The sequence below is a fragment of the Protopterus annectens genome, chromosome 9.part0 (assembly GCF_019279795.1).
Source record: "Protopterus annectens isolate FY-2018-M chromosome 9.part0, PAN1.0, whole genome shotgun sequence".
NCBI lineage: Eukaryota > Metazoa > Chordata > Ceratodontiformes > Protopteridae > Protopterus > Protopterus annectens.
In genome coordinates, this window is record NC_056743.1 from 622430424 (window position 1) to 622455762 (window position 25339).

At 38.9% G+C, this 25339-nt stretch overlaps 1 protein-coding gene across 2 annotated transcripts in view; it reads right to left on the bottom strand.

The window, feature by feature from the left end:
• C4B (complement C4B (Chido blood group)) overlaps positions 1–25339 on the bottom strand; it is an 876141-nt gene that overhangs the window by 407721 nt on the left and 443081 nt on the right. For both annotated transcript variants that reach the window (XM_044083184.1, XM_044083183.1), the window contains exon 22: positions 6792–6843. In XM_044083184.1, the coding sequence (XP_043939119.1) occupies positions 6792–6843 (52 nt within the window). The remainder of the gene's footprint in view (positions 1–6791; positions 6844–25339) is intronic.

A 25339-nucleotide genomic window follows, 5' to 3' on the forward strand; every position in this document is an offset into this window, starting at 1 on the left:
ATCCATATTTCTTTAGCTCCTTATTTTACCAACGGTCTAATATTTTCTTTATTTTTATCCCAAACATAGTTAAACCCTTTCCACTAAAGTCAATTTCTTTCTATGTACCCTACCCCCAAAGTTTTATTTTATTTATTCTCTTTTCTTGACCAGGAAACTACACTGGGCTGAAATGAGTCCATTTTTAGTGGAGGCTTGGGGAGAAAAGCTCCATAAACAAAATACAAGATAATAGAAATTTGTTAAACAAGTATTTACAAATTAGCAAACTTACAAAAAATAGCAACCAGGAAACTTAATTGGGACATTGTACAATTATATGGCTAGAGGTTATGAAAACAAACCTTGACTTATGGAAGGTATCCAGAGTAAAAAAAATTAATTGAACTGAAAAGACAGATACGCTATACAATTATACAGTTATTTAATACATATTAAACAGATAGGCTCTGCAATTAACTTATACAATATTCTTAAACCAAATGGGGAAAAAATACATAATTATTCTTATACCATGTCGAGAAGAAAGACATAGACGGTGTTTTTCAAGGGTGACACTTAAGATGGGAGAGTAATGACGAGTAGAGGGATAGAAGAGATCGATCAGGAAATCAGGTTATAGCGGAGACAGGGCCAAAGCCATTAAGAAGAGAAATATTGATGTAGAGACTTTTTGAATAAGGGCGCACTATTAATGGTCTGGAGAAGAGGTGGAAGAGCATTCCAGAGTTTAGTTACAGTAAATGAGTAGAGATACTGACCTGCAGGGAGTTTAGTTCTATTTACACAAATGGTGTCCTCTTCAATGTATATATGGGGAATTGTCAATATACCTCCCCTCTTTCCTCTTTTATTTCTCTCAAATCTGAGTGGGTGCGGTTGGCATAATGCTTATGGTCTTTACCTTATAGACAAAAAGTGCAGGATTGATTCTAATCTCTCATTATTAGCTAGACTTGTAATAGTCTGCAGATTGACAGCATAGTATTTACCTATGAACCTAATCACAAGTGACACATGATTGGATAAAGTCATTCAATTGATTATTGTCTAATGTACCAAATCCAAATGATCTTTAGTCATATAATACTTATCTAGACTTGCTCATGCCTTACATTTTCCTGAATAGTAAACAAATTCTGTCTCCCTTTGTTTTCTTTTCATTATGAATCTAAATAGTATAAATACTTCTTTAGGTATTGTTTTTCAGAGGGCATTCTCACTTTTTTTGCAGCAATGCATTCTCCTTGTTACTAATCAAATTACTATCTCTGGCTATTAGCGTAATGCCCTATTGAAACTTGCTGAAGGACCTGTGGCAATGTCTTTTACAAATTATTGGTATAGCTTACAACAATCATGTCTATTTTGCTACTATAGATGTGAAAGATTTATTGATAGTTATACCACATCAAATAGGGAAGGAATGGTTTGAAGAAATGTTAACTATAGGATCCAAAAAGCCACATGTTGAAATGAATTTACAATATGAAATTATGGATATTGTAATGAAGAACTATTTTGCTTATTTCAATGATGAATATTATAAGAAGACTAGAGGTCTGGTTATGGTCGCTGCTTCTGCCCCTATATTTGCTAAGATTGTCCTATGGATTCGGAAAACTTTTTTTGTTATGAAGAGTTGTTGTGCCGTTTGGCTTTTCCCAGTTAGGGGTCGCCACAGTGGAACTCTGGTCCACTAATGATTGGCAGCAGATTTTTACGTGCCGAGTTGCCAGCCCTGATGCACAACCTTTAACGAAGGTACGCCCATTCACGCATGTCTCCACACAGAAGACGCTCTAGCTGAGAATCGAACAGGACAACGTCTTACTGTGAGGCGACAATGCTACCGTGGCACCACCACCGCAGTTAATTTTTTTTGTTATGAAGCATGATTATTGGAAATCTATTCTTTTATATCTTAGATACCTGGATGACATCATGATTTTTTGGGATGATGATTTAAGGTGTCTAAATGAATTTATTAGATATATTAACAATACAACCCAGTCTTTAATGTTTACTAGTAATTCAAATTTTAATTAGATTGACTTTTTGGATATTGCTACTAAGGAGAACAATTGTTTAGGTCAATATAAGTCTAATATTTACAGAAAAGGGACTTTCTTAAATATTTTTTTCGCTACAACAGTTGTCACCCCCTTATGTCAAAAAAGAAAATTAAGGGGAAATGTTTTTTGTTATCTAGGTTAGTATCTCAGGACGATACATTTGATAGGGAGACTGATCTATGTTGAGCAAGAGGATACCCCAAGAAATAGTTATAAAGGCAGCAGATGAGGTTAAAATGCCAAGATGGGTTCAAGATAAACCAATTTTAGATGTAGAATTTATTCCCCAATGGGCTGAAATTAGAAAAGTTGATTATTCTAATGCCATAATTTTATTGTTTGGAACTTGTAGTAGGAGTGTAAAGGACCTAATTATTAAAAACTGGAAACTTATGATTGATTTTTATAATCTGAAAGCAAAAATTAAGAGAACTCCCCATTGTGATTTACAAAAGGGGTAATAATATTAAGGATATAGTGGAAAGATACACAGTTCCGAATGAAAAACACAGGATGGCAAAATGTGGTGCAGGCTTATTGACGATGGTCCCAATACTATGACTGATTCTTACCCCAAACTATTAACCAATGGTGGAAAGTGTAATTCACCACAGGGGATGTTATGTACATTGTGAGTTGTCTGATGTGCCCTGCATTCTATGTAAGGAGAACTGAAAGACATTTTTTAAAAACTAAAATTTATGAAAACAATTTAGCTATTAGGAAGGGAGATCAACAAAATGCTTTAAGACATGCCAATGAATGTTCTGATTTTAAACAAAATATTTTTCATTTGGAGGAAAGGACAGAAATACGAGGCTTATGGGAAGCCAGGTTAGAGGCAAGACGATTGTTTTGGTAATTAAGATTAAATGGTACTTCTCTACCTGGTCTTAATGATAAGATACCTTTGAACAATATTTTAGTATTGAGAGCTAATAAAAATATATATTTTTTGGCTTTATCCATTTAAATTTTGTTATATTTAAATAGTTTTTAACATTTTGTTTAAGATGTGTAAATATTGTGGCTAAATTAATTAATTGTATATGCTAGATCTTATTGAGACAATGTTTCCTATTAGCTAATTTCTTTCTTATGTTATGACTTTTAATATATTTAAATCATGATTTTACCCCGATCTGTTTAGATTCTGAAGAAGTTCTTGTGGTACAATAGCACTTAATCTCGTATTAAACTTTTGGATATACACTTATCGCTTGGTGTTTTGTGGATGCGATTCTAGTGTTTATCACTGATACTCTATGAGAAAATACATCTCATTTGTTAGGATGATGTAATCATTATGTATGATTTCTACATAATGTATGAAGGTGCACATATTTTTTTTTCACTTTGCGGTACATACACATTTTTACTTCAATCCTAGTTTGCGTATATATGGTATAAAAACTAAAACTATAGCCATTAAACTGCCAGAGACTTCCTGCCTTTCTATGTGCACTCAAGATAAACTGTGACAAACGAGGAATGCTGGAAGATGGGCTCTTTGAATTTACTTTCCTTTAAGATCCTTTCATTACTGAAACCAATATATCTGCATTGCAATGGCTATTTATTATACTTGCAAACCTTAAACCCTTTATGAGATTTTATGAGGGCAATTTTCTCATTTCAAGAGGGCTATTGTAGTAGTTGCATTTGCAGCGTATGTACTAGCTGGTATGGAAAACTTTATCAGGAGACTGGTGACAACAGCATGGCGTGACGTCATGGCTCCTCCCTCTCTTCCTTCCTACTCCATCACCAGTATACACTGTGATAGTACAAAATGCACAGTATATACTATGCTATGCTTAGCAGGCAATGAGTCATGACATTTCCTGTGACAATCACGGTTCTTCCCACCTAAATGCTATTACTTGATTTTTGTACTTTTGTAAACTATACACTATCTGACAGTTGTGTTTTTATTCAGTACCTATTTTTTATCATTACCTGAACTGTTTTTATAGCCTTTGCTAAAGATTTTTTCTTTATTTTCTTAATATTGTAAGCTATATTTTCTACATGAGAATGATTTTATTTTCTGTGCAAACTGCAATCATTTCTGTTTGAAAACCTGGGCTAAGGTTAAAAAATGGTCCAGATTGATCAGCAAACATCAAGTACTCAAACTGATACAAATCTCATATTGGAGCATATGTGTGCTTTCCACAAATATCACTGCATGTACGTATGGCAGGGGATAGAGTAGTCTGCATCATATAACCAATGAAGTTTTGAATTCTAACAGCTTAATATAATGTTGGTAATGTCCAGAGCACATATTTTTGGAAGTATAGATGATTAATTTTAACAAAGCTATTTTCTCTATTGTTCTTTTGTCTTCAGTAGAGTAGTGAGCCTGCTGAATGGCTCTCTTCCATTGTTTCTCAAATGGTGAGGCCAGTCTCCATGGAAAGGCTTAGGTCTGTATATATACACCTAAATTTGGTCCACCAATAAAACATACTTACGCCTTCCCATGGAGGATGAACTCACCATTTGATAAAGTATGGAAGAGGACCTTGCAGCAGGCAGACAATATTTAACATTGTTTTGCATATCATAAATAGATCCACATGTTCTACGTGTTCCTAACCAGATCCTGGAGCTGATGTATGCCTTACTGGTGTGCTGCCTAACCACTTGTTCTTATCCATGGTCTCGTAGATTTTCTGCTACTCACTACATGGATCCCCATTTTTACTTTGCCAAAATTCTGAAGGGCTCACAGCATACTTTACAAAAGTTTCTGTTCTAATGACTGGTGGATAAATATATTTGGATTCCATCTAATATAATTTGACTACCATAGAAATGACATCTGGTTGTTGGGACATCGAAATGTCTATCAATTACAGTATGCTTATAATGATTCTATAGTCACTTAGATACTTGGACAAAGAAAGCATCTTCTTTAATGTTAGGTGTTGCTTCTCAGAAACACCCAAGTAAGTGGTGAAATTGATGCCTACATGCTCCAATAAGATCTTTAAACATCTATAGACATTTCACAGAAAGTTTATAATAACAAGGCACAGCTTAGTTTTATTCCACCTTTATACTGTATAATGTACTTCCTTATACTTAGTACCATGCAAACCTATGGGACAACCTGACATTTTTATCAATAGCATTTCCTAAAAGTGCAGCTGCTCCTCCACTTTATCCGTTTATTGTAATCATAAACCTGAGCTATGATGTCAAAGTCTGTAGCCACGGCAGTAAATACGAAGCAACAAACATTGCATTGAGTTTTACTAGCAAGAAAGCAAAACATAGAGAGATGAACATAACAGAAACTTAGATTTTAGTTTAATACATATTACTGAACTGATAATAAACAGGAAAGAGAGATGCCATTTGTGACACGCAATGTGAGGAGAGTGGTGCCTAAATATGAATTTTGGCACCACTCAAGAAACATAATGTAGACTTTCTTTAAACAATGTGTTCTTAGACTGCCATGTTGTTCACTCAAGACTGTTGTCTGATGTCTGACTCTGCCTCTCTGTCTCTCTGTTGGACTGGCCATGACAGATATTGTAGAAATAGTTCTACACTGATGGTACTGACTCAGACGTGCAGATGCAATGGTACTCTGATATGGTCAAGATCAATGTTTAAGACTAAAGGATGGCTATCCATATGGCTGGCAAAAATCACCCGCACACATAACATAAAGCTGAGTATGTATGTAGAGGGCACAACCCAGCATTAGGGAAAAAAGCAACTGCCATAAAAGATCACATTAATGTATTCCTAAGGCGAATCAGGATTTGTTAAATAATTGCAGTAGTCAGTAAACTATTAGTCAATCCTGTGGAATTATGAATCCCATGGTTACTACAAACAGCATTAAACAACTAACTGAAAAGCAAACAGAAAATAAAAGGCAGCTTTCTCAGCTTTACAGTATGAATGTGCAGGTGATCTGAAGCGTAGCACTAGTGAGTGGAACAGATTTACATTCCTTTGTGAATGGGTATACACATATAGATCACACCAGCAGAACACATCTCAAAAAACATAAATGTTGCAATACAGTGCATAAGGATGTAAAACTCTTTTGCTCTGAGAAATATCTACATTTCATTTTTAAGGTTACAGAAAAATACATTGCATGCCTATTGCAAATGTATACTCATGGCATCAGATAAATTATTCTCCCTCTTTATGGATTGTAAAAATGCTTCCAGGCTTCTTCTGAAAATAACAAACACAAGAATTGGCAAGTATATTGGTCAATTTTGGCCAACATCATCTATTTTTTTAACATACTCGTTTGAAAACATTCTTGGGTTAAGATGCTCTAGCTTCCACTCTCTTATATTCATATTGAGAAATTGTCTACACATTTAAGGATAATGTGATTTCAGACATTTTATTCACATACTAATGTGGTGATACATTTTATTTCCTTATTTATCCTTTTTTGACTACATTAGTTCCATTAGGCTTGAGGAACTCTTTTCAGGGATACCCAAGGTGGTATTCCTTCTATTACTGGAAAACTGGCCAGAGTATCAGGGCACATCTATTCTTTTTGATAGGTGCCGTGGGATCTTTTGCATCACTTGAGCTACTACCAACTCGGGCAGATGGGAGATAGGACCTTATTTAACATCTCATCCAGGCATCATTACGTATTGTATATCACACAGTAGTGCACTTTTTTCATATTATCCACAAACATCTTATAACGCTTACCTTCTGGGTTAACATGGAAAGTGCTTTCATCTATCTTTGTGACTCCTTCACCCTGCAAAACAAATGTCATATGTTTTAGATGTCATAATGCAAAAATATAGCCAAATAAACTTGAGAAACATGCCCATTTAAAAAGCAACTTGGTATAACCCTACTTTGTATCAGCGTATACAGTTTATACTGGTTTTGTTTTGAACAGGTCATATTTCTAATCAATACAGAAAGTGTCAGCTTCTGCCACTTTCCTATTCCAGAATCATCATTATGTTACATTCTCTGAAAAAGGATAATTCACCTTCTACATAGCAGCAGCTAATTAGGTCTCTCCAACAAATTCAGCTATTCGATAACAGGGTACTGTTGGAGCATTCTGATATGACTCATAAGAAATTGGTTAGCCATATGCAAAATACAGCAATCAGAAACTTCCTGAGATGATGCATTTACCTTTGCATGACAGCTGAATGAGTCCCATCTCTGAATCTTTAGCTTTCAAGGTTTTTTCCTGTATGTTTTTTTTATTTCCACTGCCAGCTAATTATCAAGCTGCTGTTCTGGCTGAATATGCATAAACTACTAGTGTAGGAGCCATGGTGCTCCTTCATTCCCACTGGGGCAACTGCTGTGAGAACCTGTTTGTTGCCCAATCAGGTAAAAGGTAGCAATGACATGTCCATCATACAGTGAGCCATAAGATGGCATTGTATGATAGACTTATGTGCTCCTCTTGGTGCAGATGTGAGCACTTACATCACTGTGGAGACCACCTGTGCCCTTTTCCAGTGGGCTACCATTACCAGCTTGGGTGGTCATGCCCATGCTTCCCCTGCTCTATGGGCTGCTTCAGGCATAGTGTATCCTTATCCCTGGAGTGAGAAAACCCATAAGCCAGGAGCCACCAAATCCCACCGTGATCAGGTAGGCCAGTAGAAGCTGTAGCTCTCCCAGCACTTAAACTATTAATCAAAGTCTGGTCACCTGGATCACAGTCAGGTTTTATCACTCTGTGCATCAGTGCCAGAGCAAAAAGAAACTAAGTTGTAATAAACAGACACAATAATGTTTTACATAGCTTTAAATTATGATTCATTTTCTTGTATTATTTTTTTTTTGCCTTTCTTTCATCAGCTCCTATCCTGACAATAATCCATTTTCTAGGTAATCATGAAGTTTTATGATTTATAGCACTCTATATACCCAAAAAGTGCTGCTTGGTTTCACCTTGCATGTTGCTTGATCCTGTGTTTTCTTACTACATTATTCTGGCCTCAAGGAGAAGTCATCAGTGTGGGACATCAAGCAGCCTCACTTTCCCCAGAATGAAAGAGAAAATATTGCTCACACATTTAGCTCTTCTGGTCCAATCCTCCAATGTTTGATTAGCTGATCAATCCTTGATCACCTTGGTTGCAGTCGAGGTTTTATTCCTTTGTACCCCGGACCTAACTATATTTTCTTTTTACTGATGGGGCACCCCACCAAAAAACATGAAATAATAATTACATTGATTTTCATAAAGTAACATTGAATTCAGTGTAAATTATTATATTGCTGTCAATGTTTCTTATTCTTGGATGAAAGCTCTCATTTTAATTTATTTTTCATAAAGAAAATCATTTTTGTTTTGCTTTTAGAGGAGTCCATAAAAATGTGTATTAAATCAATATGGCAAGGTGTCATAGCTATGAATGCATTCAATAAAGTAGATAAACATAAATTAGTAAGGGATTATGGACAAAAAGGTAGTTTTTTTTACAATATCATTCATGTAAGATGTAGAGTCATTAATTTTTAATAGTGATTTGAATATGAGAGTCTTGTTTATTTTTAAAATAAAACATTCTGTATGCCTTGCCGATTTTTGTTTATTTAGTAACTGTTTGTTTCAGAATCATTTGGAACATAAAAAGAAAAAAATAAACAAACACACAAAACAGTGAACTCTAGACTGTGGAAAGACACACTAGGAAAAGAGTGGTTATCTCTGAACTTAACTCCACCTAAAATAAAATCAGAGATGATATCTATAAATTGCTTAGAAAGAGGTTTTATCTACTGCAAATAATGTAAATTAGCTGATGTCATGGCATAGATGTAGGGAGTCTTGAGTATGGCACAGAAAGATTGCATTAGATTGGCAGCATGGAGACTGAAAGAACCAATCAGAAAGCAGGATGAGTGAAGAGGTGGTGACAGGTTACCTTTCTTTAGGGTGAAGGAATAATTGAGTCTTTTCTTGTGGATGCATGCACTATCAGCAAATCCTTCGTGTAAATTGGAGATCTAATGAGAAACACTGACTTAGGGAAGGTAGGGTTGTTTGTAGGACTATGTTTCTTCATGGAAAGGTGACATTCCTACTTTCTTCAAGCTCACTGCATACGCACCCCTTAAATAGTTCAAAGACAAGCTCATGGGAAACCAGGACATAAAGTAATAAATCCTCAAATGGTTGTTTGGCTGATCACTGCATTATGATCTATTCTTGCGCTACTGGAGAATGAATGAACACACTCACAATAGTGAGTCAGGTAGTCAGCAGGTCCAGGGCAAAATGTGCAGCACATGATTAATAGCCTGTACGCATTCCCAATAGGAGGCTTGATGTATGAATGAGAAACGTACTGCAGAGTTCTTGTAGTATCATCTGCATAGATAAGATGTGTCATCAGATGGTGTTAGTGTTAAAGGGTCAAATTGCAGTGGCAGTCGGTATCAAAGGATAACATTTCAGCGTGATCTGCTATAATATTAAAATCTGTCTAATCTAGATTATCCCATTTCTGTTTCCTGCTTAGTAGAATTGTTCTTTGCACTTAGCTGTTCATATTGCCACTGCTTGGCCATTGCTTGGCATAAAGTTTGGATTATATTTTAAAGGTTCTGAATCATTAAATGTGCTTTGAGGAGGAAGACCTTATGGATTGCTAAAATTCCTGTATTTAGAAGGAACCTGAAGGTGGAGATTGGAAAAGATGGGACCCATAGGTACTTTTGATTGTATCTGTTATGAAAACCTAGACATAAGAAGAATATTCTGGAATACTGCCACTTTTTTTTGCTAATGTAATTAAAATGAAGATACTTACAAGCACGTGTACAGCTGAGAGGTAAAGTTTAATGAGAGATCTTGTGAATTCTGAGAAATACACTTTTAAAATCTTACATGCATCTGGTAACCTTGACAGAAATTATGTTTACTCTAAACCTATTGAAACAGGTCATAGATGCAAGTTTATTTCTCATCCAGGAAGGATTACTGAATCTGTGACCAAGTGTGCGGTTGAAATAGTGCAGTTATGGAGGATATTATAGCAAATACTGAAAGGCAGAATGAATGCTATATGATTAGTAATGATCCTGTACAAAGTAGACTGTCACGCTAGACTAATTCAGCTTTTGAAAATGGCTTAATGTTTTTTTTTTTTTAGCAGTAGAAGAGCAAACAGAAATGCCCATGATTTACAAGTAACCTGCAGTGACATCTAACAGTATAAAAGTACAGTTATGTAAATGATGTATAACAAACAATAATAAGGGCAGCAAAGTCAGTGCTTGCTACAGGTGCCTTGTAAAACAGCATATAACTACTGAATGCTCATTCACTTAGAAAATGGCATGTTTGTGGTAAACTGCAAAAATAAAACAATAAACATTTGAAGAAAGCAAATCATAAGAGTGGAAAGGAGATTTAGCACACTTTGCTCACATCATGTTCTTGCTGAGGAAGAGATCAAATATAAAGTCAATATTTTCTTTATACAGTGCTCAAGGTTTGACTAAGCAGTGAATTAACCCATTCCTGGTGGGATAATGCTTGAAGACAAAGTCTGTGAACTTCCAGACTGACACCAGGAACAGGAACTGTGTCATAATGATGTGACAAAATAAATTTGGACAATTAAGTCAAATATTTGTAACCAACTGATACATTGTAGGAAACTTACAAGAGCAATCTATGAAAATACCAGGAGATGCTATTATGAAAACTGATTGTAAAAAAAAGAAAAAAAATGTACACTGGATAATATCTTAATGCTGTCACTGCACATTCTGCATTTCTGAAGACTATAGAAAGCTTGTTTCTAAAGCATGCTTCATATTGTTTACCTGGATCTCATCCTAGCGTCTAGAGCCATATTTGCAAACTTAGACAAAGTGGTGAGAGGAGTAGAGTGTATGCTTGTGTCTTAATGTAGGGGCACCTAGTGCATGCACACTGTTTATATTCCATTGTAATTAAATTAAAAGTTATTATGAAGCTGTAAAAATGTTACATAGTTTTATTCGATTTTTGTTTGTTTTTGTTTATTGGGGTACTGCACTGTTTAAAAATGGCCATTTGCTGGCACAGCTTGGGTGAATAGTATTCACAGCAATTACAAATAAATAAACAGAGTGTAAGAGAAGGAAACAATGTATATGTAGACATAAAATAAAAATTAGCAACAGCTTACAGCAAGTTATTAAAAATCAGCAACAGCATGCAATGCGTTTTGAGCAAGTGTATGGTAGGTTTTGTGTGAGTACAAGAAGAAGAAAAGGTACAGTGCAGAACTGCATGGTAAGGAAGAAGGGAGAGAGAGAGAGAGAAAGATTAGGTAATATCCCCTTTATAAAGATGTGCATCAAACATTTTGAAACTGAAGACGTTGGACTCTCAAGTGTGGTGGGAGAGATTACTTGTAAGTGCATGCATGTGAGGAAAAAGCATATTTAGTAGTTTAAAGCTTCTTTTGATGTACTTACCTACCATAAGAGGCTTTTGCCAAAGCTAACCATTATCAGAACATATGCATCTTTTGTTGTGTACAGCTAGCTATACCACAGTTCAAAAAAAAGAATACGAAACTGCATTTCAAAAACTGAAAACGTTGTTACCACTGATGCTCTTGTTCATTATTTATCTAACAGACAGTTTATCCTCTTTATGCTTTACATTGTAATGTAGGGGCTGTGCTTTCAAGTACAATGCTTCACAGAAAGGAGAAACCACTTTGTTTTATGTCTCACACTCTAATGTCTGCAACTGTACAAACAAGAATGAGTCATGTAAAGATTTCATATGTATATTTGCACGATTGTGTTGTTACCATATGCAGCCAATATTTTGTTTAATGAAAAAAAAACCTGCGATCATACGAGAGGGTGAGTGTGAGAATTCAGTGCCAATTTATTTTCATTCCACAATGCTGAAAATTTTGCATTAAGGTCATCTTGCACTATACAGAAAGAATGGCTTAGCCAAATGACAAGTATTGTGACCTAGCATGGACATGGATGCCAGAATTGTAGTAAGGATGTGTAATTAATGTCAAACAAGCAGTAAATCTAAATCACAGCTGAATTCAGTTATGCACCAAAGAGAATAGCCTGAAAAGCTATAATGTTGACTGAATTTAGACTATGTCAATCAAATGTTCATCAGTAGATCACTTATCCGTAGTATATATCTGCAAGGGCTGTATCCAAATGTGTAATGCATTTGCTAACAGCCTAGAAAAGTCCACTGGACACAAGTATCCTTTATCAGTTGCAGCTCAAGAATACTCTGTGGTGAAGCAACTTTGTCAGAGTGACATAAAAAATAAACAAAAGCTGAGGGAAACAAATCATGTGCTACAGGAAGCATCTTGTTTAAAGCTCATAGCTTTACTCATTGGACTAAGTGCCAAACTGCTGTAGTCCAATAACAGTAGTATTTGCACCTATATGTCTACAAAAAAGCTAAACTAAAAATGTATTCATAGTTAAAATATTAAAATTAAACTTGGAGACTTCATGCTGTCCAATTAATTGACAGCTAAATATTAAATATTAACCATGCTGTTAACATTCAACAAAACAAGGAAACCGAGCATCATATTCAAAGAACATGGTGAATTTCATCTAAGGCGTATCTTTGCAATGTCGAAAGAAACAGCTTCTGATGAAATAAACATGGACATAAAGAAGACATGCAAACTCTACATAAAAGAAGACCCATATAAAGAGATGAAGCAAAGGCTCTGACACTGTTAGGTAGCAATGCTAATTACAACATTATACTTCAAAGACAGTTGCATGTATAACCATCCATCATGAAGTTGTGGAGTGTTGTTGTTTGTCTTTTGGCTTTTTCCCGGTAAGGGGTCATCACAGCGGAACTCTGGTCTGCTAATGATTGGCAGTTAATTTTTTTTTATGAAATGCCGAGGTGCCAGCTCGACACCCAACCTTCAATGAAGGCATGCCCATTTACACACGCATGTCTTTCGAATGCTACCCAACTGTGGGAAGGACATGCAGACTCCACACAGAAGGCACTCCCAAGCCAAGCTGAAAATCGAATGGGAGAACCTCTTGCTGTGAGGTAACAACCCTACCGCCGTACCACCGTGGCTTATATAGCAGGCAGTAGATATCACAAGACTGGTCAAATGAGAAAATGGAATCTTGGGTATAAATAAGTGAAACAGCCAGATAAGAAAACATCAATGATGAAGCTAAGAAGGTGAGATGAGAGACAGACTGGGAAGGTGTTGAACTTGTGAATAGCTAGAATTTGTGATGGCTTTATGAGATAGAAAGAGTGCACATGTTTTGCAGAACACCGGGTATGTCTGGAGATAACTGTTGGGGTTATAAAGAGTGAGGTAGATGTTTATTGGGAAGGGTACAACAGCAACTGGAATACTGAAGTAGTGAGAGTAAGGAAAACAAAAGCCTATGCCAACAATATTGACAATGGATAGGTGATGGATCTTGAACAGGGTGAGGTCAGAGTGGAGGAAGGGATGAGTATAATGGAGTAGCCATGTAAACTACATAGAAAAATAAATAATGACCACCTGGACAACAGGTTGATTAAGCTAGGCAGTGCAATAAAAGGAAAGAAGGGTCAAGCCGTACAAAAAGGAAGATCAAATAAGGAATGCAGGGGGTTAAACAGAGAGAGAGAGAGAGAGAGAGAGATAAAAAGATAAAATATGGAGTTGGAAGAAGGAGATGGAGGAGTAAATTTATATTCACATGAAATTCATTTTTTTTCCAAAACTAAAGCAATTTAAAAAGTAGCAATAAAGTTCAAAACACATAAAATGAAGTAAAATTAAACAGCAAATAAAATTAAAAAGGTATACCAAATTATATATAATTCTGTATTTCTGAAAAAAAAAACAAAGATTAAACAAACTATTCTAAAACCTTACTAATGCAATATATATACACTGTAATAAGTGTTAGTATGATATAAAGGATGTGTACTCTGTTGTTCTAAACTACAAATCAACTTTGAAAGAAGCAAATATTTTTGCATTAATATCTACAGGAATGATAAAATGAGCATTTTTTGAAACAAAACTGCTCTAAGAGATTTCTTGAATAAATAACTAGAATAATAAGAATTGGCAATAAAACCCTAGGATAACAGGAAATGATAGTACAATATCCAAGTTAAACCAGCAAAACCACTTTCCAAAACAAGTAAAATACCAAAAAAAAAACAAACAAACGGTAAAGTGATACCACAACGGAAGCTTTTATTAAAATGATAAAACGAGTTAAAAGCAAGATAAGGATATGGACATCCTACAAAGAGGCTCCACCGAGACTGATGCTTGATGTCAGAGTCAATGCCTGAAGCTCAACGCTGAAAAGTGCATTGTCATTCCCTTTGTAAAAACACCATACCCATAAACTACCACATAGGCGGTAGCCTACTAAACACAGAAAGTGTGATAAGAGACCTCAGGGCATAGGTGGACAGTAGTCTCTCCTTTGATAATCATGTTGTCACAGTTGTTAGGAAATCCTTCTATGTGGCACATCTCATCAAAAAGGAGTTCTCCTCCAGAAAAAGAGAGGCCATTGTTCCTCTCTACTCATCCCTCATCAGATACATTATAGAGTACAATGCCCTATTTGGCATGTACCTCGCAAGACATCTGCAACAACTGGAAAGGCCACAGAAATACCTCACCAGGAGGATTACTGGCCTCAAACAGCTGCCATACAAAGACCGTCTCAAAAAATACCAGCTCTACTCCATCGCATACTCAGAGGTGACCTCTACCTGACATACAAAGCCGTATCTGATGGACATGCTACACATAAAGAAATCCCAATCCTTCCAAGCCACACTCCAGGGACCTAAACCTTGTCACCACAATAAACAGAGCATGCTGGAGGGACAGGCTACCCATTCATGTCAAGCAAAGCTCCTCATTAGCTCTCTTTAAAAGAAATCTTGACGATTGGAAGGGAAACAGGAAATTCACCCCAGGGATCACTACTGTGGCTCTGCTCTACAGGGCACAGTAAAACAATTTTCTTGGGTGGCAAAAGTCAGGGAACCTTGTTTGGATAGGCTTATATACACCCTAGCACCGATAGCCTAGTACATACCTATGAACTATGAACTTATAAGCACTTTCAGCCCTGGCCTTCTTCAGATCTATCATTGTCCAATCATAGCTGTTACTATATAGGGGGAGGGCCCACTCAAAATCATCTCCTGAGATGATCCCTTTTTAAAATCAGCTTCAGTGGAAGCAGTTCATTCGGGCCCAGTTCCTTGTCTGCTCTTAGATCAGCTATCCATTTAGTTTCCTCATATTCAGTTAATTCCTTTAGATTACCTCTTCTTGAACTAGGATGTATTATTTGTATGGCCATAAACTGAAAAGAGTGGTTGTTATTTGATATTATAGGTTTGCTTGGTAGAGTTTTTATTTTATATGTCCCTTAGATGTGCTTGCATTCTAACTCTAAGATGACAATTCGTCTTGCCAACATAGAAACTTGTACATTGTGTACAGGTCACTACATATTCAATGTTTTTAGTCTCACACTCAGCATATGCCCTCAGACCATAAGATCTATGTGTTATTGGATGCTCAAAGCATCTGCCCTGTAAAATATAGGGACAAGCTGTACAATGGCCACATCTGAAAGTACCATGTCTCTGTATTTGTATGTTCCCTGCATGTACAAATCTATCTTTATATAGCAACTGTTTCAGGTTAATCCTGTTTTTATAACAGAACCTTGGTGTATCTCATACTATCCGCCTAATAGACTCATCAGCCATCAACATATGCCAGTTTTTTCTCATGATACCTCATATTTGCTTCACATCCTGACTATAAGTAAGCATGCATCTCATAACTGGTTGTTCTTCACTTCTTATATGTCCATTGCCGTTCTCACATTTCCTACAGAAATATGGTTTGCCTTTCATTTTCCTCTGTTGTTGTATTTCTAGTGCAATATCATTGACTTCTTTCTCTTTATATCGCCTTTCTCTTACCTCATCTTTACTATCCATCACTTTCTTTTCATATCTATTATCCTCCGTATTGAGCCTGGATTGTTGAAAAATTTGTCCTTAATGACTTGTGGAAATATATGTCGTGGGTGCATATCTGAACAATGTAAAAAGTTATTCTTCCAACATTCCTTTCTAAAGGTCTGAGTTTCAATCAATCCATCTGCTTTTTTCAAAATTGTAACATCCAAGAAATCTGTCTTGATTTCTCAAGCTATTCACATCAAAATCTAAAAACCCAGTGGTGGTCCTTAAATAATTGACAAATGTACTTAGCTCTCCCTCATCACCATCTCATAGCAAAAAAAATATCATCCAGCCAGGGTGTACCCGAAGGAGAAATGGACTTCCTATATGGAAACTGTGTGACAAGATGTGTTTGCTGACAGGGTGAGAAAACATTATTTGAGAGTATTGTGGGTGGCTGAAGAAACTGTATACACAATAAGATCGTAAGAGGGTCTAAAAGTTAAGTTTTGGAGATTGTCCTAAATTTCCACTCCGACAATAAAGAGATTTAAATGATAGAAGAGAACAAATTTATTTAGTTAGTTGTTTATTTAGTTAGGTAGTTTCACTTTGACCCAGTTAGTTTTGTGGGAGACCCAAGATGGTATTCATACTAACTAGGGGAAATTTGGCTGGCGCACTTAAGAACTTCCTCTACTCTTTTGCGAATGGAACTGTTGTTGGACTTCCTGCTTTTGGTCCAGGTATGGAGGTGGATTGGGGAAGCAGGAAGGAGTATGGTGAGCATGGAGACTACAAAAGAGACAGTTGGAAGCATAGATGACCAAGATATGCCAAAAGTAAATTCAAATGCAAAGGAAGCAGATCCTTTGCAAAAAGTGGTGGTGGCAGGAGAAGAGGCATGCAAAGGAGTGGTGAGGCAGTGTGAGAAGGGAGAAACAAGTTAGGATAATGCTGTGAGGGCAGTCAAGTCATTACAAGATTTGGAAATCTTGTTCCTGCAAGAGATGCTTGCAGAGGAAAGAGAGATGCAGTCAGGATGTATTATTACAACCTTCCAATCAGGAGGCTTGGAGGATGTAAATTTAAATGAATACATAGATCAAGGTGAACCAGAAAGTGAGACAACTGTATTGTAGGGGGAAATTATGGACAGAATACAAGATGAACAGTTGGAAGAAATTAGAAGAGAGAAGAAGAGGTTGCATGCACAGACAGTGAAAGAAGGAGAAAGAAGAGAAGAGAACATAGATGTGACAAGGAAGACATTTTTAATAAGAATAAGCAGTAATGAAGAGAAAGAATTTGAGATGTATGACACGGGGGATAAAAAGAAGTTATGTCTTACCATAACGTTCCATCTGAGTTGTTGATCTTCTTCCAATTATCACTGATGGGTTCGGTTCCAAGCCCTTGGAACCGAGTCGGCCTAATACCAAGCTCGTGTACACCAAACACTCTTCAGCTAAGCTGCTACCAACAATGCCCTTCTCCTAGTTACCTCAGATCAAGTTTGCATGCAACATATAGAAGAAAACAAAAAGAAAACAGAGGTCATTTCTGCGCAGAAACCCAGAAAACACCACAAGGACCCAGAAGATCCAGCAGGAGCCTTTGGTGGGGGGCGGTGGGAGGGAGTGATGACTGGAAGAAGATCAACAACTCAGATGGAACGTTATGGTAAGATTCTTTATCTGAAGTTGTTAATCTTCCACCTATTCATCATTGATGGGACAGAATCCCAAGCTACTTGGAGAACCTGGGTGGCCCTTATGGAAGAACATTTCTGAGAACCATTGAACTGAAGGCAACTCTCCCCCTGGAGACCAAATCCAATTTGTAATGCTTGATGAAAGTATGGGGTGTAGCCCAAATGGCTGCTGCACAAATGTCATCCATGAAAGCCCTGGAGCGAAAAGGAACTGAAGTTGCGATGGCTCTCGTTGAATGGGCTTTGATTTGAATAGGTTTAGATTGGGTCTATATTAGAACACCGAACATTTAAAATGTCAAGTATTCTAATATCGAACCCTAGCAATTGAAAAAAAAAACATCGAACATTTGGAACAGCAAATATTTTCCTAGGGAAAAATTTGCTGTTCCAAAACACATACACACAACACAAGCACGCCAAACAAACAGCAATCCACACACATTCACCTAAACTCTAACACCTAACCCTACACTAAACTATACAAACACCACTTACTATCCACTTACTTTAACCCAAACCCTAACCCTAAGGTCTGCCACTATCACACAGTCACCTCACCCATGCCCTAACCCTAACTCACCTAACCCGCCCTAACCCACACATCCACACAATCGCACACATACCTGACCCGCGCTCTAACCCTAACTCACCTAACCCGCCCTAACCCACACGTCCACACAATCGCACACTTACCTGAACCTGACCCATAACTTTCCACCAGAGCGCTGAAAATACCGAAGCAACAGAAATGGACAACCAAAATTCGGTTTCCTGTTACTTCGATATTTTCAGCTGAAAATGGGTCGATATTAGAATACTCGACATTTCTAATGTTCGGTGTTCTAATATAGACCCTTTAGATTCATTCACTAGGGAGTATGAAAAAGTAATACAATCTCTGAGCCATTTTGATAAATTAACTTTTGATACAGCACATCCCATTCTTGGGCCAGAAAAGGAAATGAAAAGTTGGTCCGACTTGTGAAAGGACTTAGTCCTGTCCAAGTAAAAGCAAGTTGTTTATGTACATCCGATGAATGTAGACAGTATTCTCCCTTTTTTGAATAATATGGGAAAAAGACAGGGAGCTCAATGGGCTGGTTAATAGAGAAGTCGGACACCACATTGGGAAGAAAGGATGGGTTAGTAAGAAGAGATACTCTGTCTTTATTGAAGATTAAGATACGGGCTCTTGATGCATAAGGCTTGTAACTCAGATATCCATCTGGCTGATGTGATCGCTACTAAAAACAAAGATTTCCATGACAGGAATTTAAGATCACATGTCACAGCAGGCTCATAGGGGGGTATAGAGAGAGATACTGTAGAACCAGAGAGAGATTCCATGTCTCTACAGGTTGCCTGATAGGAGGTCTGTTGTGCAAAACTCCCTTGAGAAAGATCATGCAAAGGCGGGTGGAGATAAGAGGAATGCCATCCGAGCCATTATGGAAATTGGAAATAGCTGCTAAATGGACTCGAGTAGTAGAAGCTGATGCTCCATTGTCAAACAACTCAGAAAGATACTGAAGTATAGCAACTGTAGAAGTTGAAAAAGGATCAAGCATCTGATTATCAGACCAGATAGTGAATCTCTTCCATTTGTACCTGTAGAGTTTTCTAGTGGATGGTTTATGGGAGGCCAGAATAATATCGCAAACAAGTGAGGAGAGGTTTTCCTGCCTGGTGACCAATGGAAGTGGAGAAACCAAGCTGTCAGCTTGAGAGTGGACAGATTTGGGGGAGTCAACCCTTGTGGGTGAGAAATTAGGTCCTGACAAGTGTCCAGGATCCAAGGAGGTTGTAATAGGTGAGGCTAGAGGAAGGGAAACCACACTTGTTGAGACCAGAAAGGGGCAATGAGGACCACTCTGCATCGCAACAGAATTGCCTTCTTTAGAAATTGGGATATCAAAGGTATTGGAGGATAAGCATAGAGGAGACCTGTGGGCCAATCGTGAGTCAAAGCATCTCTCTGTGATTCCCTGTCTGGGGGAAAGAGGGCAAAGTAGCTGCTGCATTTTTTGTTTGAGGGGGAAGCAAAAAGATCGCAGCAGGGCTGGCCCCAATGGTTGAAAATGTCTGCCGTCACATTCGGGTTGAGAGATCATTCATGTAGATAGGTTCATAGGTTGGTACTAGGCTATCAGCCCTAGGGCCTATACAAGTCTAGCCATAACAATTCCCTGGCTATTTCTTCCCACATTATTTGCATCTGCTCAGCCTGTCCGCAATCACGTTGGAGCTCCTCGGGATATGTGTTGCAATCAGAAAGCAGTTGGAAGCTATCGCCCAGTGCCAAATTCTTATGGCCTCGCGACATAGGGGGTAGGATTTGGTCTCTTCCTGTTTGTTTATGTACCAGACAACAGATATATTGTCTGACTGGATTGCAATCCTTCCCGACGGAAGGAGCGGATGAAGTGCCTGCAATGGTAACAACACTGTTCTTAACTCCAGGACGTTGATATGCAAATTGACCTCCAAGCTGGACCACGTGCCTTGGACTGTCTTTCCCTGGAAATGGCCCCCCCACCCTATCAGGGAAGTGACCGTGGTCACCATGGTGGTGGTTGAGGAGTCTAGAAGGGTTGGCGCCAAAGGTTTTCATCTGCTCTCATCCACCAGAGAAGATCTTGCTTGCAGGAATTGGTGATGAGTATCTGTGAGTTTAGAGGATGGAGACTGAATACCCACTGGGACAAAAGGAGCCATTGTAACAGTCTCATATGCAATCTTGCCAGGGGGACAATCGGGATGGCTGCCACCATAGACCACAGAGCCTGTAGAACTTCCCTTGCAGGCACCTTCCCTCGACAGAGTATCACTTGTACTTGTAATCTTAACCTCTGAAGTCTGTGAGGAGGGAGAGAGACTTGGCTTGTTTGAGTATTGAATCCTGCTCCTATAAATTCCAATTGTTGGGTAGGATGAAGGTTGGATTTTTTCTAGTGTATTGTGATGCCTAGAAACTACACCAGTGCTAGACTGTAGTGGAGGGCCATGCCCAGTAGGCACTTGGTAGGGCACAGAGGAGCCAATCATCTAGATATGGAAACATCTGGAATCCCTGAAGTCTCAGATGAGCTGTTACCACTGCTAGGCATTTCATGAACATTCTGGGGGATGTCAAGAGACCAAATGGCAGGGCTCTGAATTGGTAATGACTGTCTCCCAGCCGGAAGTGAAGGAGACACCTGGAGTGCTTGTCCATTTTGATGTGGTAATACGCATCCCAGAGGTCTATTGAGCACATCCACACACCCTCCCGAAGAAATGGGAGAATGGATTGTATCGTGACCATGCAGAATTTGGTCTGAACCACTGATTTGTTTAGTTGGCTGAGATCCAAGATGGGTCTCCAGTCCCCGGTCTTTTTTGGCACCAAAAAGAATCTTGAGTAAAACCCGGATCCACACTGGTCTGGGGAGACTTGTTGGATGACTCATTTTTGACACAGCACTCTTATTTCTGAAGCTACTTCTTCCCTTTGACTGGGTGGAACATCAGGAAGGCATTTTGGGGGTTTTGGGTAAGAGATTAGCGGGATGTAATAACCTCTGAAAATTATTCTCTGCACCAACTGATTGTTTGTAATAGAGTGCCAGGCAGGTTGGTGCAGAGAAAACCGAGCCCCGATTGCTTCCAGAGAAAAGCAATCAGGCAGTGCTTCAGGAGTGCTGATAAAGTCGTCCAGAGAAAGAATCCCTGGAGTCATGGTTTAGGGGACCCCCTCTGTCCATAAAGGGGCATCGTCCATTATTGGAACCCCATCTGCCTCGGGGAGTCCTCGCCACGTGCACTACGGAAAGGGCCTTGAGATTTTTTGTACCATATCTTTCCACTCCTCTGGTTCCTGGAGAAAGAGCGCTGAGATTTGGAAAAATGTAGGCCAATGGCATACAAGGCTTTTCCGTCCTGCTCGCACCTGGCTAATGTGTCCTTCACTTTAGAACCAAACAAAGCGGATGATTCGATACGGGCATTCAAGAAGGAAGACTTGAAGGAGTCCGCGAGGTCACAAATGTACATTCAGACGTGACGCCTCATAACTACACCTGCGCCCACAGCTCTAGCCACCCATTCGGTTGCATGGGACAGCAACCTCATGGTTGAGTTTGAGATTGACTCTAGCGTAGCAAGCTGAGAAACAACTTTATTGCGTGCCCCATCAGAGACTTGACCCGCGAGGGTTCCAGAGAGTTCAGAAATGAGATCCCTTTGGAGCCTGGTAAAATGTGCCAAATAATTCAGAAACCTAACAGCTAAGGTTGCTGAGGCAAAGACTCACTTCTCTAATCTGTCCACCACCTGGGACTCTCTTTGGGTGGATGGACAGTTGGGCTTTCCTCCATAAGGTCCTTTTTTGTGGTGGTCGCCACCACCATAGCATCTACTGTTAAACCTCTAGACCAGTGGAGCTGTTCCTCTGGTGAGGAAAGTATCTTGACTGGTCTCTGGGGAATGGCCTCAATGATATCAGGGTTCTTCCATGCCCACTGCACGATGAGCTGGACTAACTCATTGGCAAGTGGGTTCACCCAAGAAGTAGAGGGCCAAGAGCCGAAGGCCTGCAGGAATATGGACTCCTCCAAGAAAGGGTTGAAGTGCTTCCAGTCACCCCTCTACCTCAAAATTTCCAGGATGTCTTCATAGGAGACATCATCAGGGGGTGACTGTGGAGACCCTTCCCATCATCGCAATCTATATCCTCAGTGAAGGACTCGTCCAGGGAATCCATGTATTTCCTCTTACACATCTGATTTAGAGGGGGTTCTTCAGTGGGAGCGTCTGAAGAGGACTCAGGAGGGAGGTTACATTGTACAGGGGTTTCCTGAAGCTTGCACTCTCGGTGTCCTGGGGAGGTGACCTGTGATAGCTGTAGCTCAGAGGGAGTAGGGTGAAGGTCCAACGTAGGAGGAGCACTTCCCGAAGCAACCACCCTCGCCATCACCTGGAAGGCAGTCCACCTGAAGAGGAATGGGAGCCCAGAACCAAGGAAGACAATCTCGGAACCGGGGTTACACCCCGCTCCACACAGCCTGCTGCCAAGGATGGAGCCTCAAGCAAAAGTGGGGTGGGTGTCACCCTTGGATCCAAAGATGAAACTGAGAAAAACCCTGGAACCATACCTGGAGCCAGGGGTTCCACCCCCTAAGCATGAGATTGAGGAAGGGGTAGTTCCGAAGCCAAAGGGGCCTCAGATCCTCACAGCCTCAGAGAAAGTCACTGTCGGTGCAGAGGAAAGGATTCCCCCCAAAGACATTGGAGCTATGAGCCTCGGAACCGAAGGGTCCAAGGGAAGAGAATAAGTGGGGGTTGAGGTGGCAATGGACCCAAAACCCGTAGTGGGATGGGTTTTAGGAAAATTTGTAATCCCTCTGACTGTCAACAGCTGATTGAACAGGTGCACCACATCCAATTATGATAGACTCCTGGTGGACCTTACCAACACTCCTGAGGGGGAGTCAGGTCTGTCCAAAAAAGGGCTAAAGGCTTGTCCTGAAAACGGATCCAAAGACGGGGAGTACTGGGTCTGTAGTGTAGGAAAAGTCGGCAATGAGGACTCTAGTTTTGAGACAGGCAAAAGGGGGACTATCGGTGCCAAGAAAGGGCTTGGAGCCGAGGGAATAGCTGGAGTGGAAGTTATTATCAGCTCTGAAGAAGTAGACGGTAGCGACCTTGGAACAGAGATGGGCAATGTCGGTGCCAAGGTAATAGCAGGCAATAAGGCTGGAGCTGAAATCACACTTGGAACCGTAGCAGTTGGTGCTGAAGGTGGCACCGACATGGAAGTCATAGAAATAACTGCAGAGACCACTGGAGCTGAACTCAGAACCAAGGTGGTCTGAGCCGAGGAGAGGGTCTTGTGCTCCGTTGAAGACTTGTGGGCCTTATGCTTATGATGCTTGCCCTTATAACCAGCCGGTGATGAGGGGTCAGAATGAGGACGTTTTTTGTCCTTCAATGAAGGAGTTGAGACCTCCAATGCAGAAAGAGCCTCAGAAAAAGGTGAAGAAAATGGGCCTTTCAAAATAAGTTTATTTTTTCTTTCATTCAGCATCTGCTGACTGAAACTGACACAAATCTGACAAGGAGGCTTCACAGATAAGTGGGAAACCCATAGACAATAGACACAATCATCATGCAAGTTGCAACTGGGAAGTTTACCATTGCAGGAAGTGCAATGCTTAAACCCCGAAGTCCCTTTCTTTTCAGACATATCCAGTATATCAATCCAACAATCCAAAAAAATTAGAGAAAGAGAAAAGAAGGGGAAGAGCAAATACCAACAATGGTATTAAGAATACCATGAAGAAGGGGGTTTACCAACAATGGTAAGAGGAGAATACCCATGGGTAGCGCTGGTTAAAGAAAGCAAGATATAAAAGAGTTTTAGGAGAAAAAACTTACAAAATACAGTAAATTTTGAAAAAATACAACACTTAGCTGGAGAGCTCGGTGAAACACTGCTATATGGCTGCATGGCAAATGAGATCTGAGGTAACTGGGAGAAGGACATTGTGGGTAGCAGCTTAGCTCGAGAATTTTTGGTGTACACGAGCTTGGTATTAGGCCGACTTGGTTCCGAACCCATCAGTGATGAAAAGGAAGAAGATTAGCAACTTCAGATTATTACTTCAAAAAAAAAAAAAAGCATATGAGTGAGTCAAAACCAATGGATAGGCTGCTTTCAGCAAATCCACTACAAATAATGTATAAAAACAACTATTGTTCATTAAACACGCTAGCACATTCACAGTTAAGCCACTGCTTCATCAGACATTACAAAATCAAGATAATCAGATCCGTGATTTAAAACAATCAAAACCAAGCAACCAATCATATATTACAAAGTATTAACAATAAAGAGAAAACAGTATAAAGAAAACCAATAGCTTAAAGAGATATCACAGTGTTAAATATACTAAAACCTGACTATATATTCAAAATTTAACTTAAACATCAATAAAATCATTTAAATAAAGGCCTTATTTTAAGAAGGGGTTTTAATGGTACTTTATCATTGAGGCCCTTTCCAGAATCTGCCCTTAATCTGATTATCCATCTGACTTCAGATGCTTCAGTACTATTGTCAATATCACCACCTCCTTCATTAAGCATCACTTTCTCGATCACGAAAAACTTAAAACCATGTGTTATATTATGTGTAGCTAAATGCTTAGCCAAAGCATTGGTGACACATCCATTTTTAATGTTATGTATATGCTCCCTTATTCTCTCCTTAAGACGTCTGTTGGTTTTTACTACATAAAATGCTAAACATTTCCAACAAATAGCTAAATAAACCACATCAGACAAATCACAGTTAGCACTAACTTTAAAAGTTAAAATTCTTCCAGTATCTGGATGTTTAAAAGATACAGATGGGTCAATAAAACTATAAAAATTGCACTTTAAACATGGTAACATACCAAAAGAGTTATCCAATGATTGATGGTGGGACCTACCTTTAATATAACATAACATATGTTTCAGAGACTTTTTATTTTTAAAGGAGCAGTGTTTTAACTGTGAAAGCACTAATGTGTATAA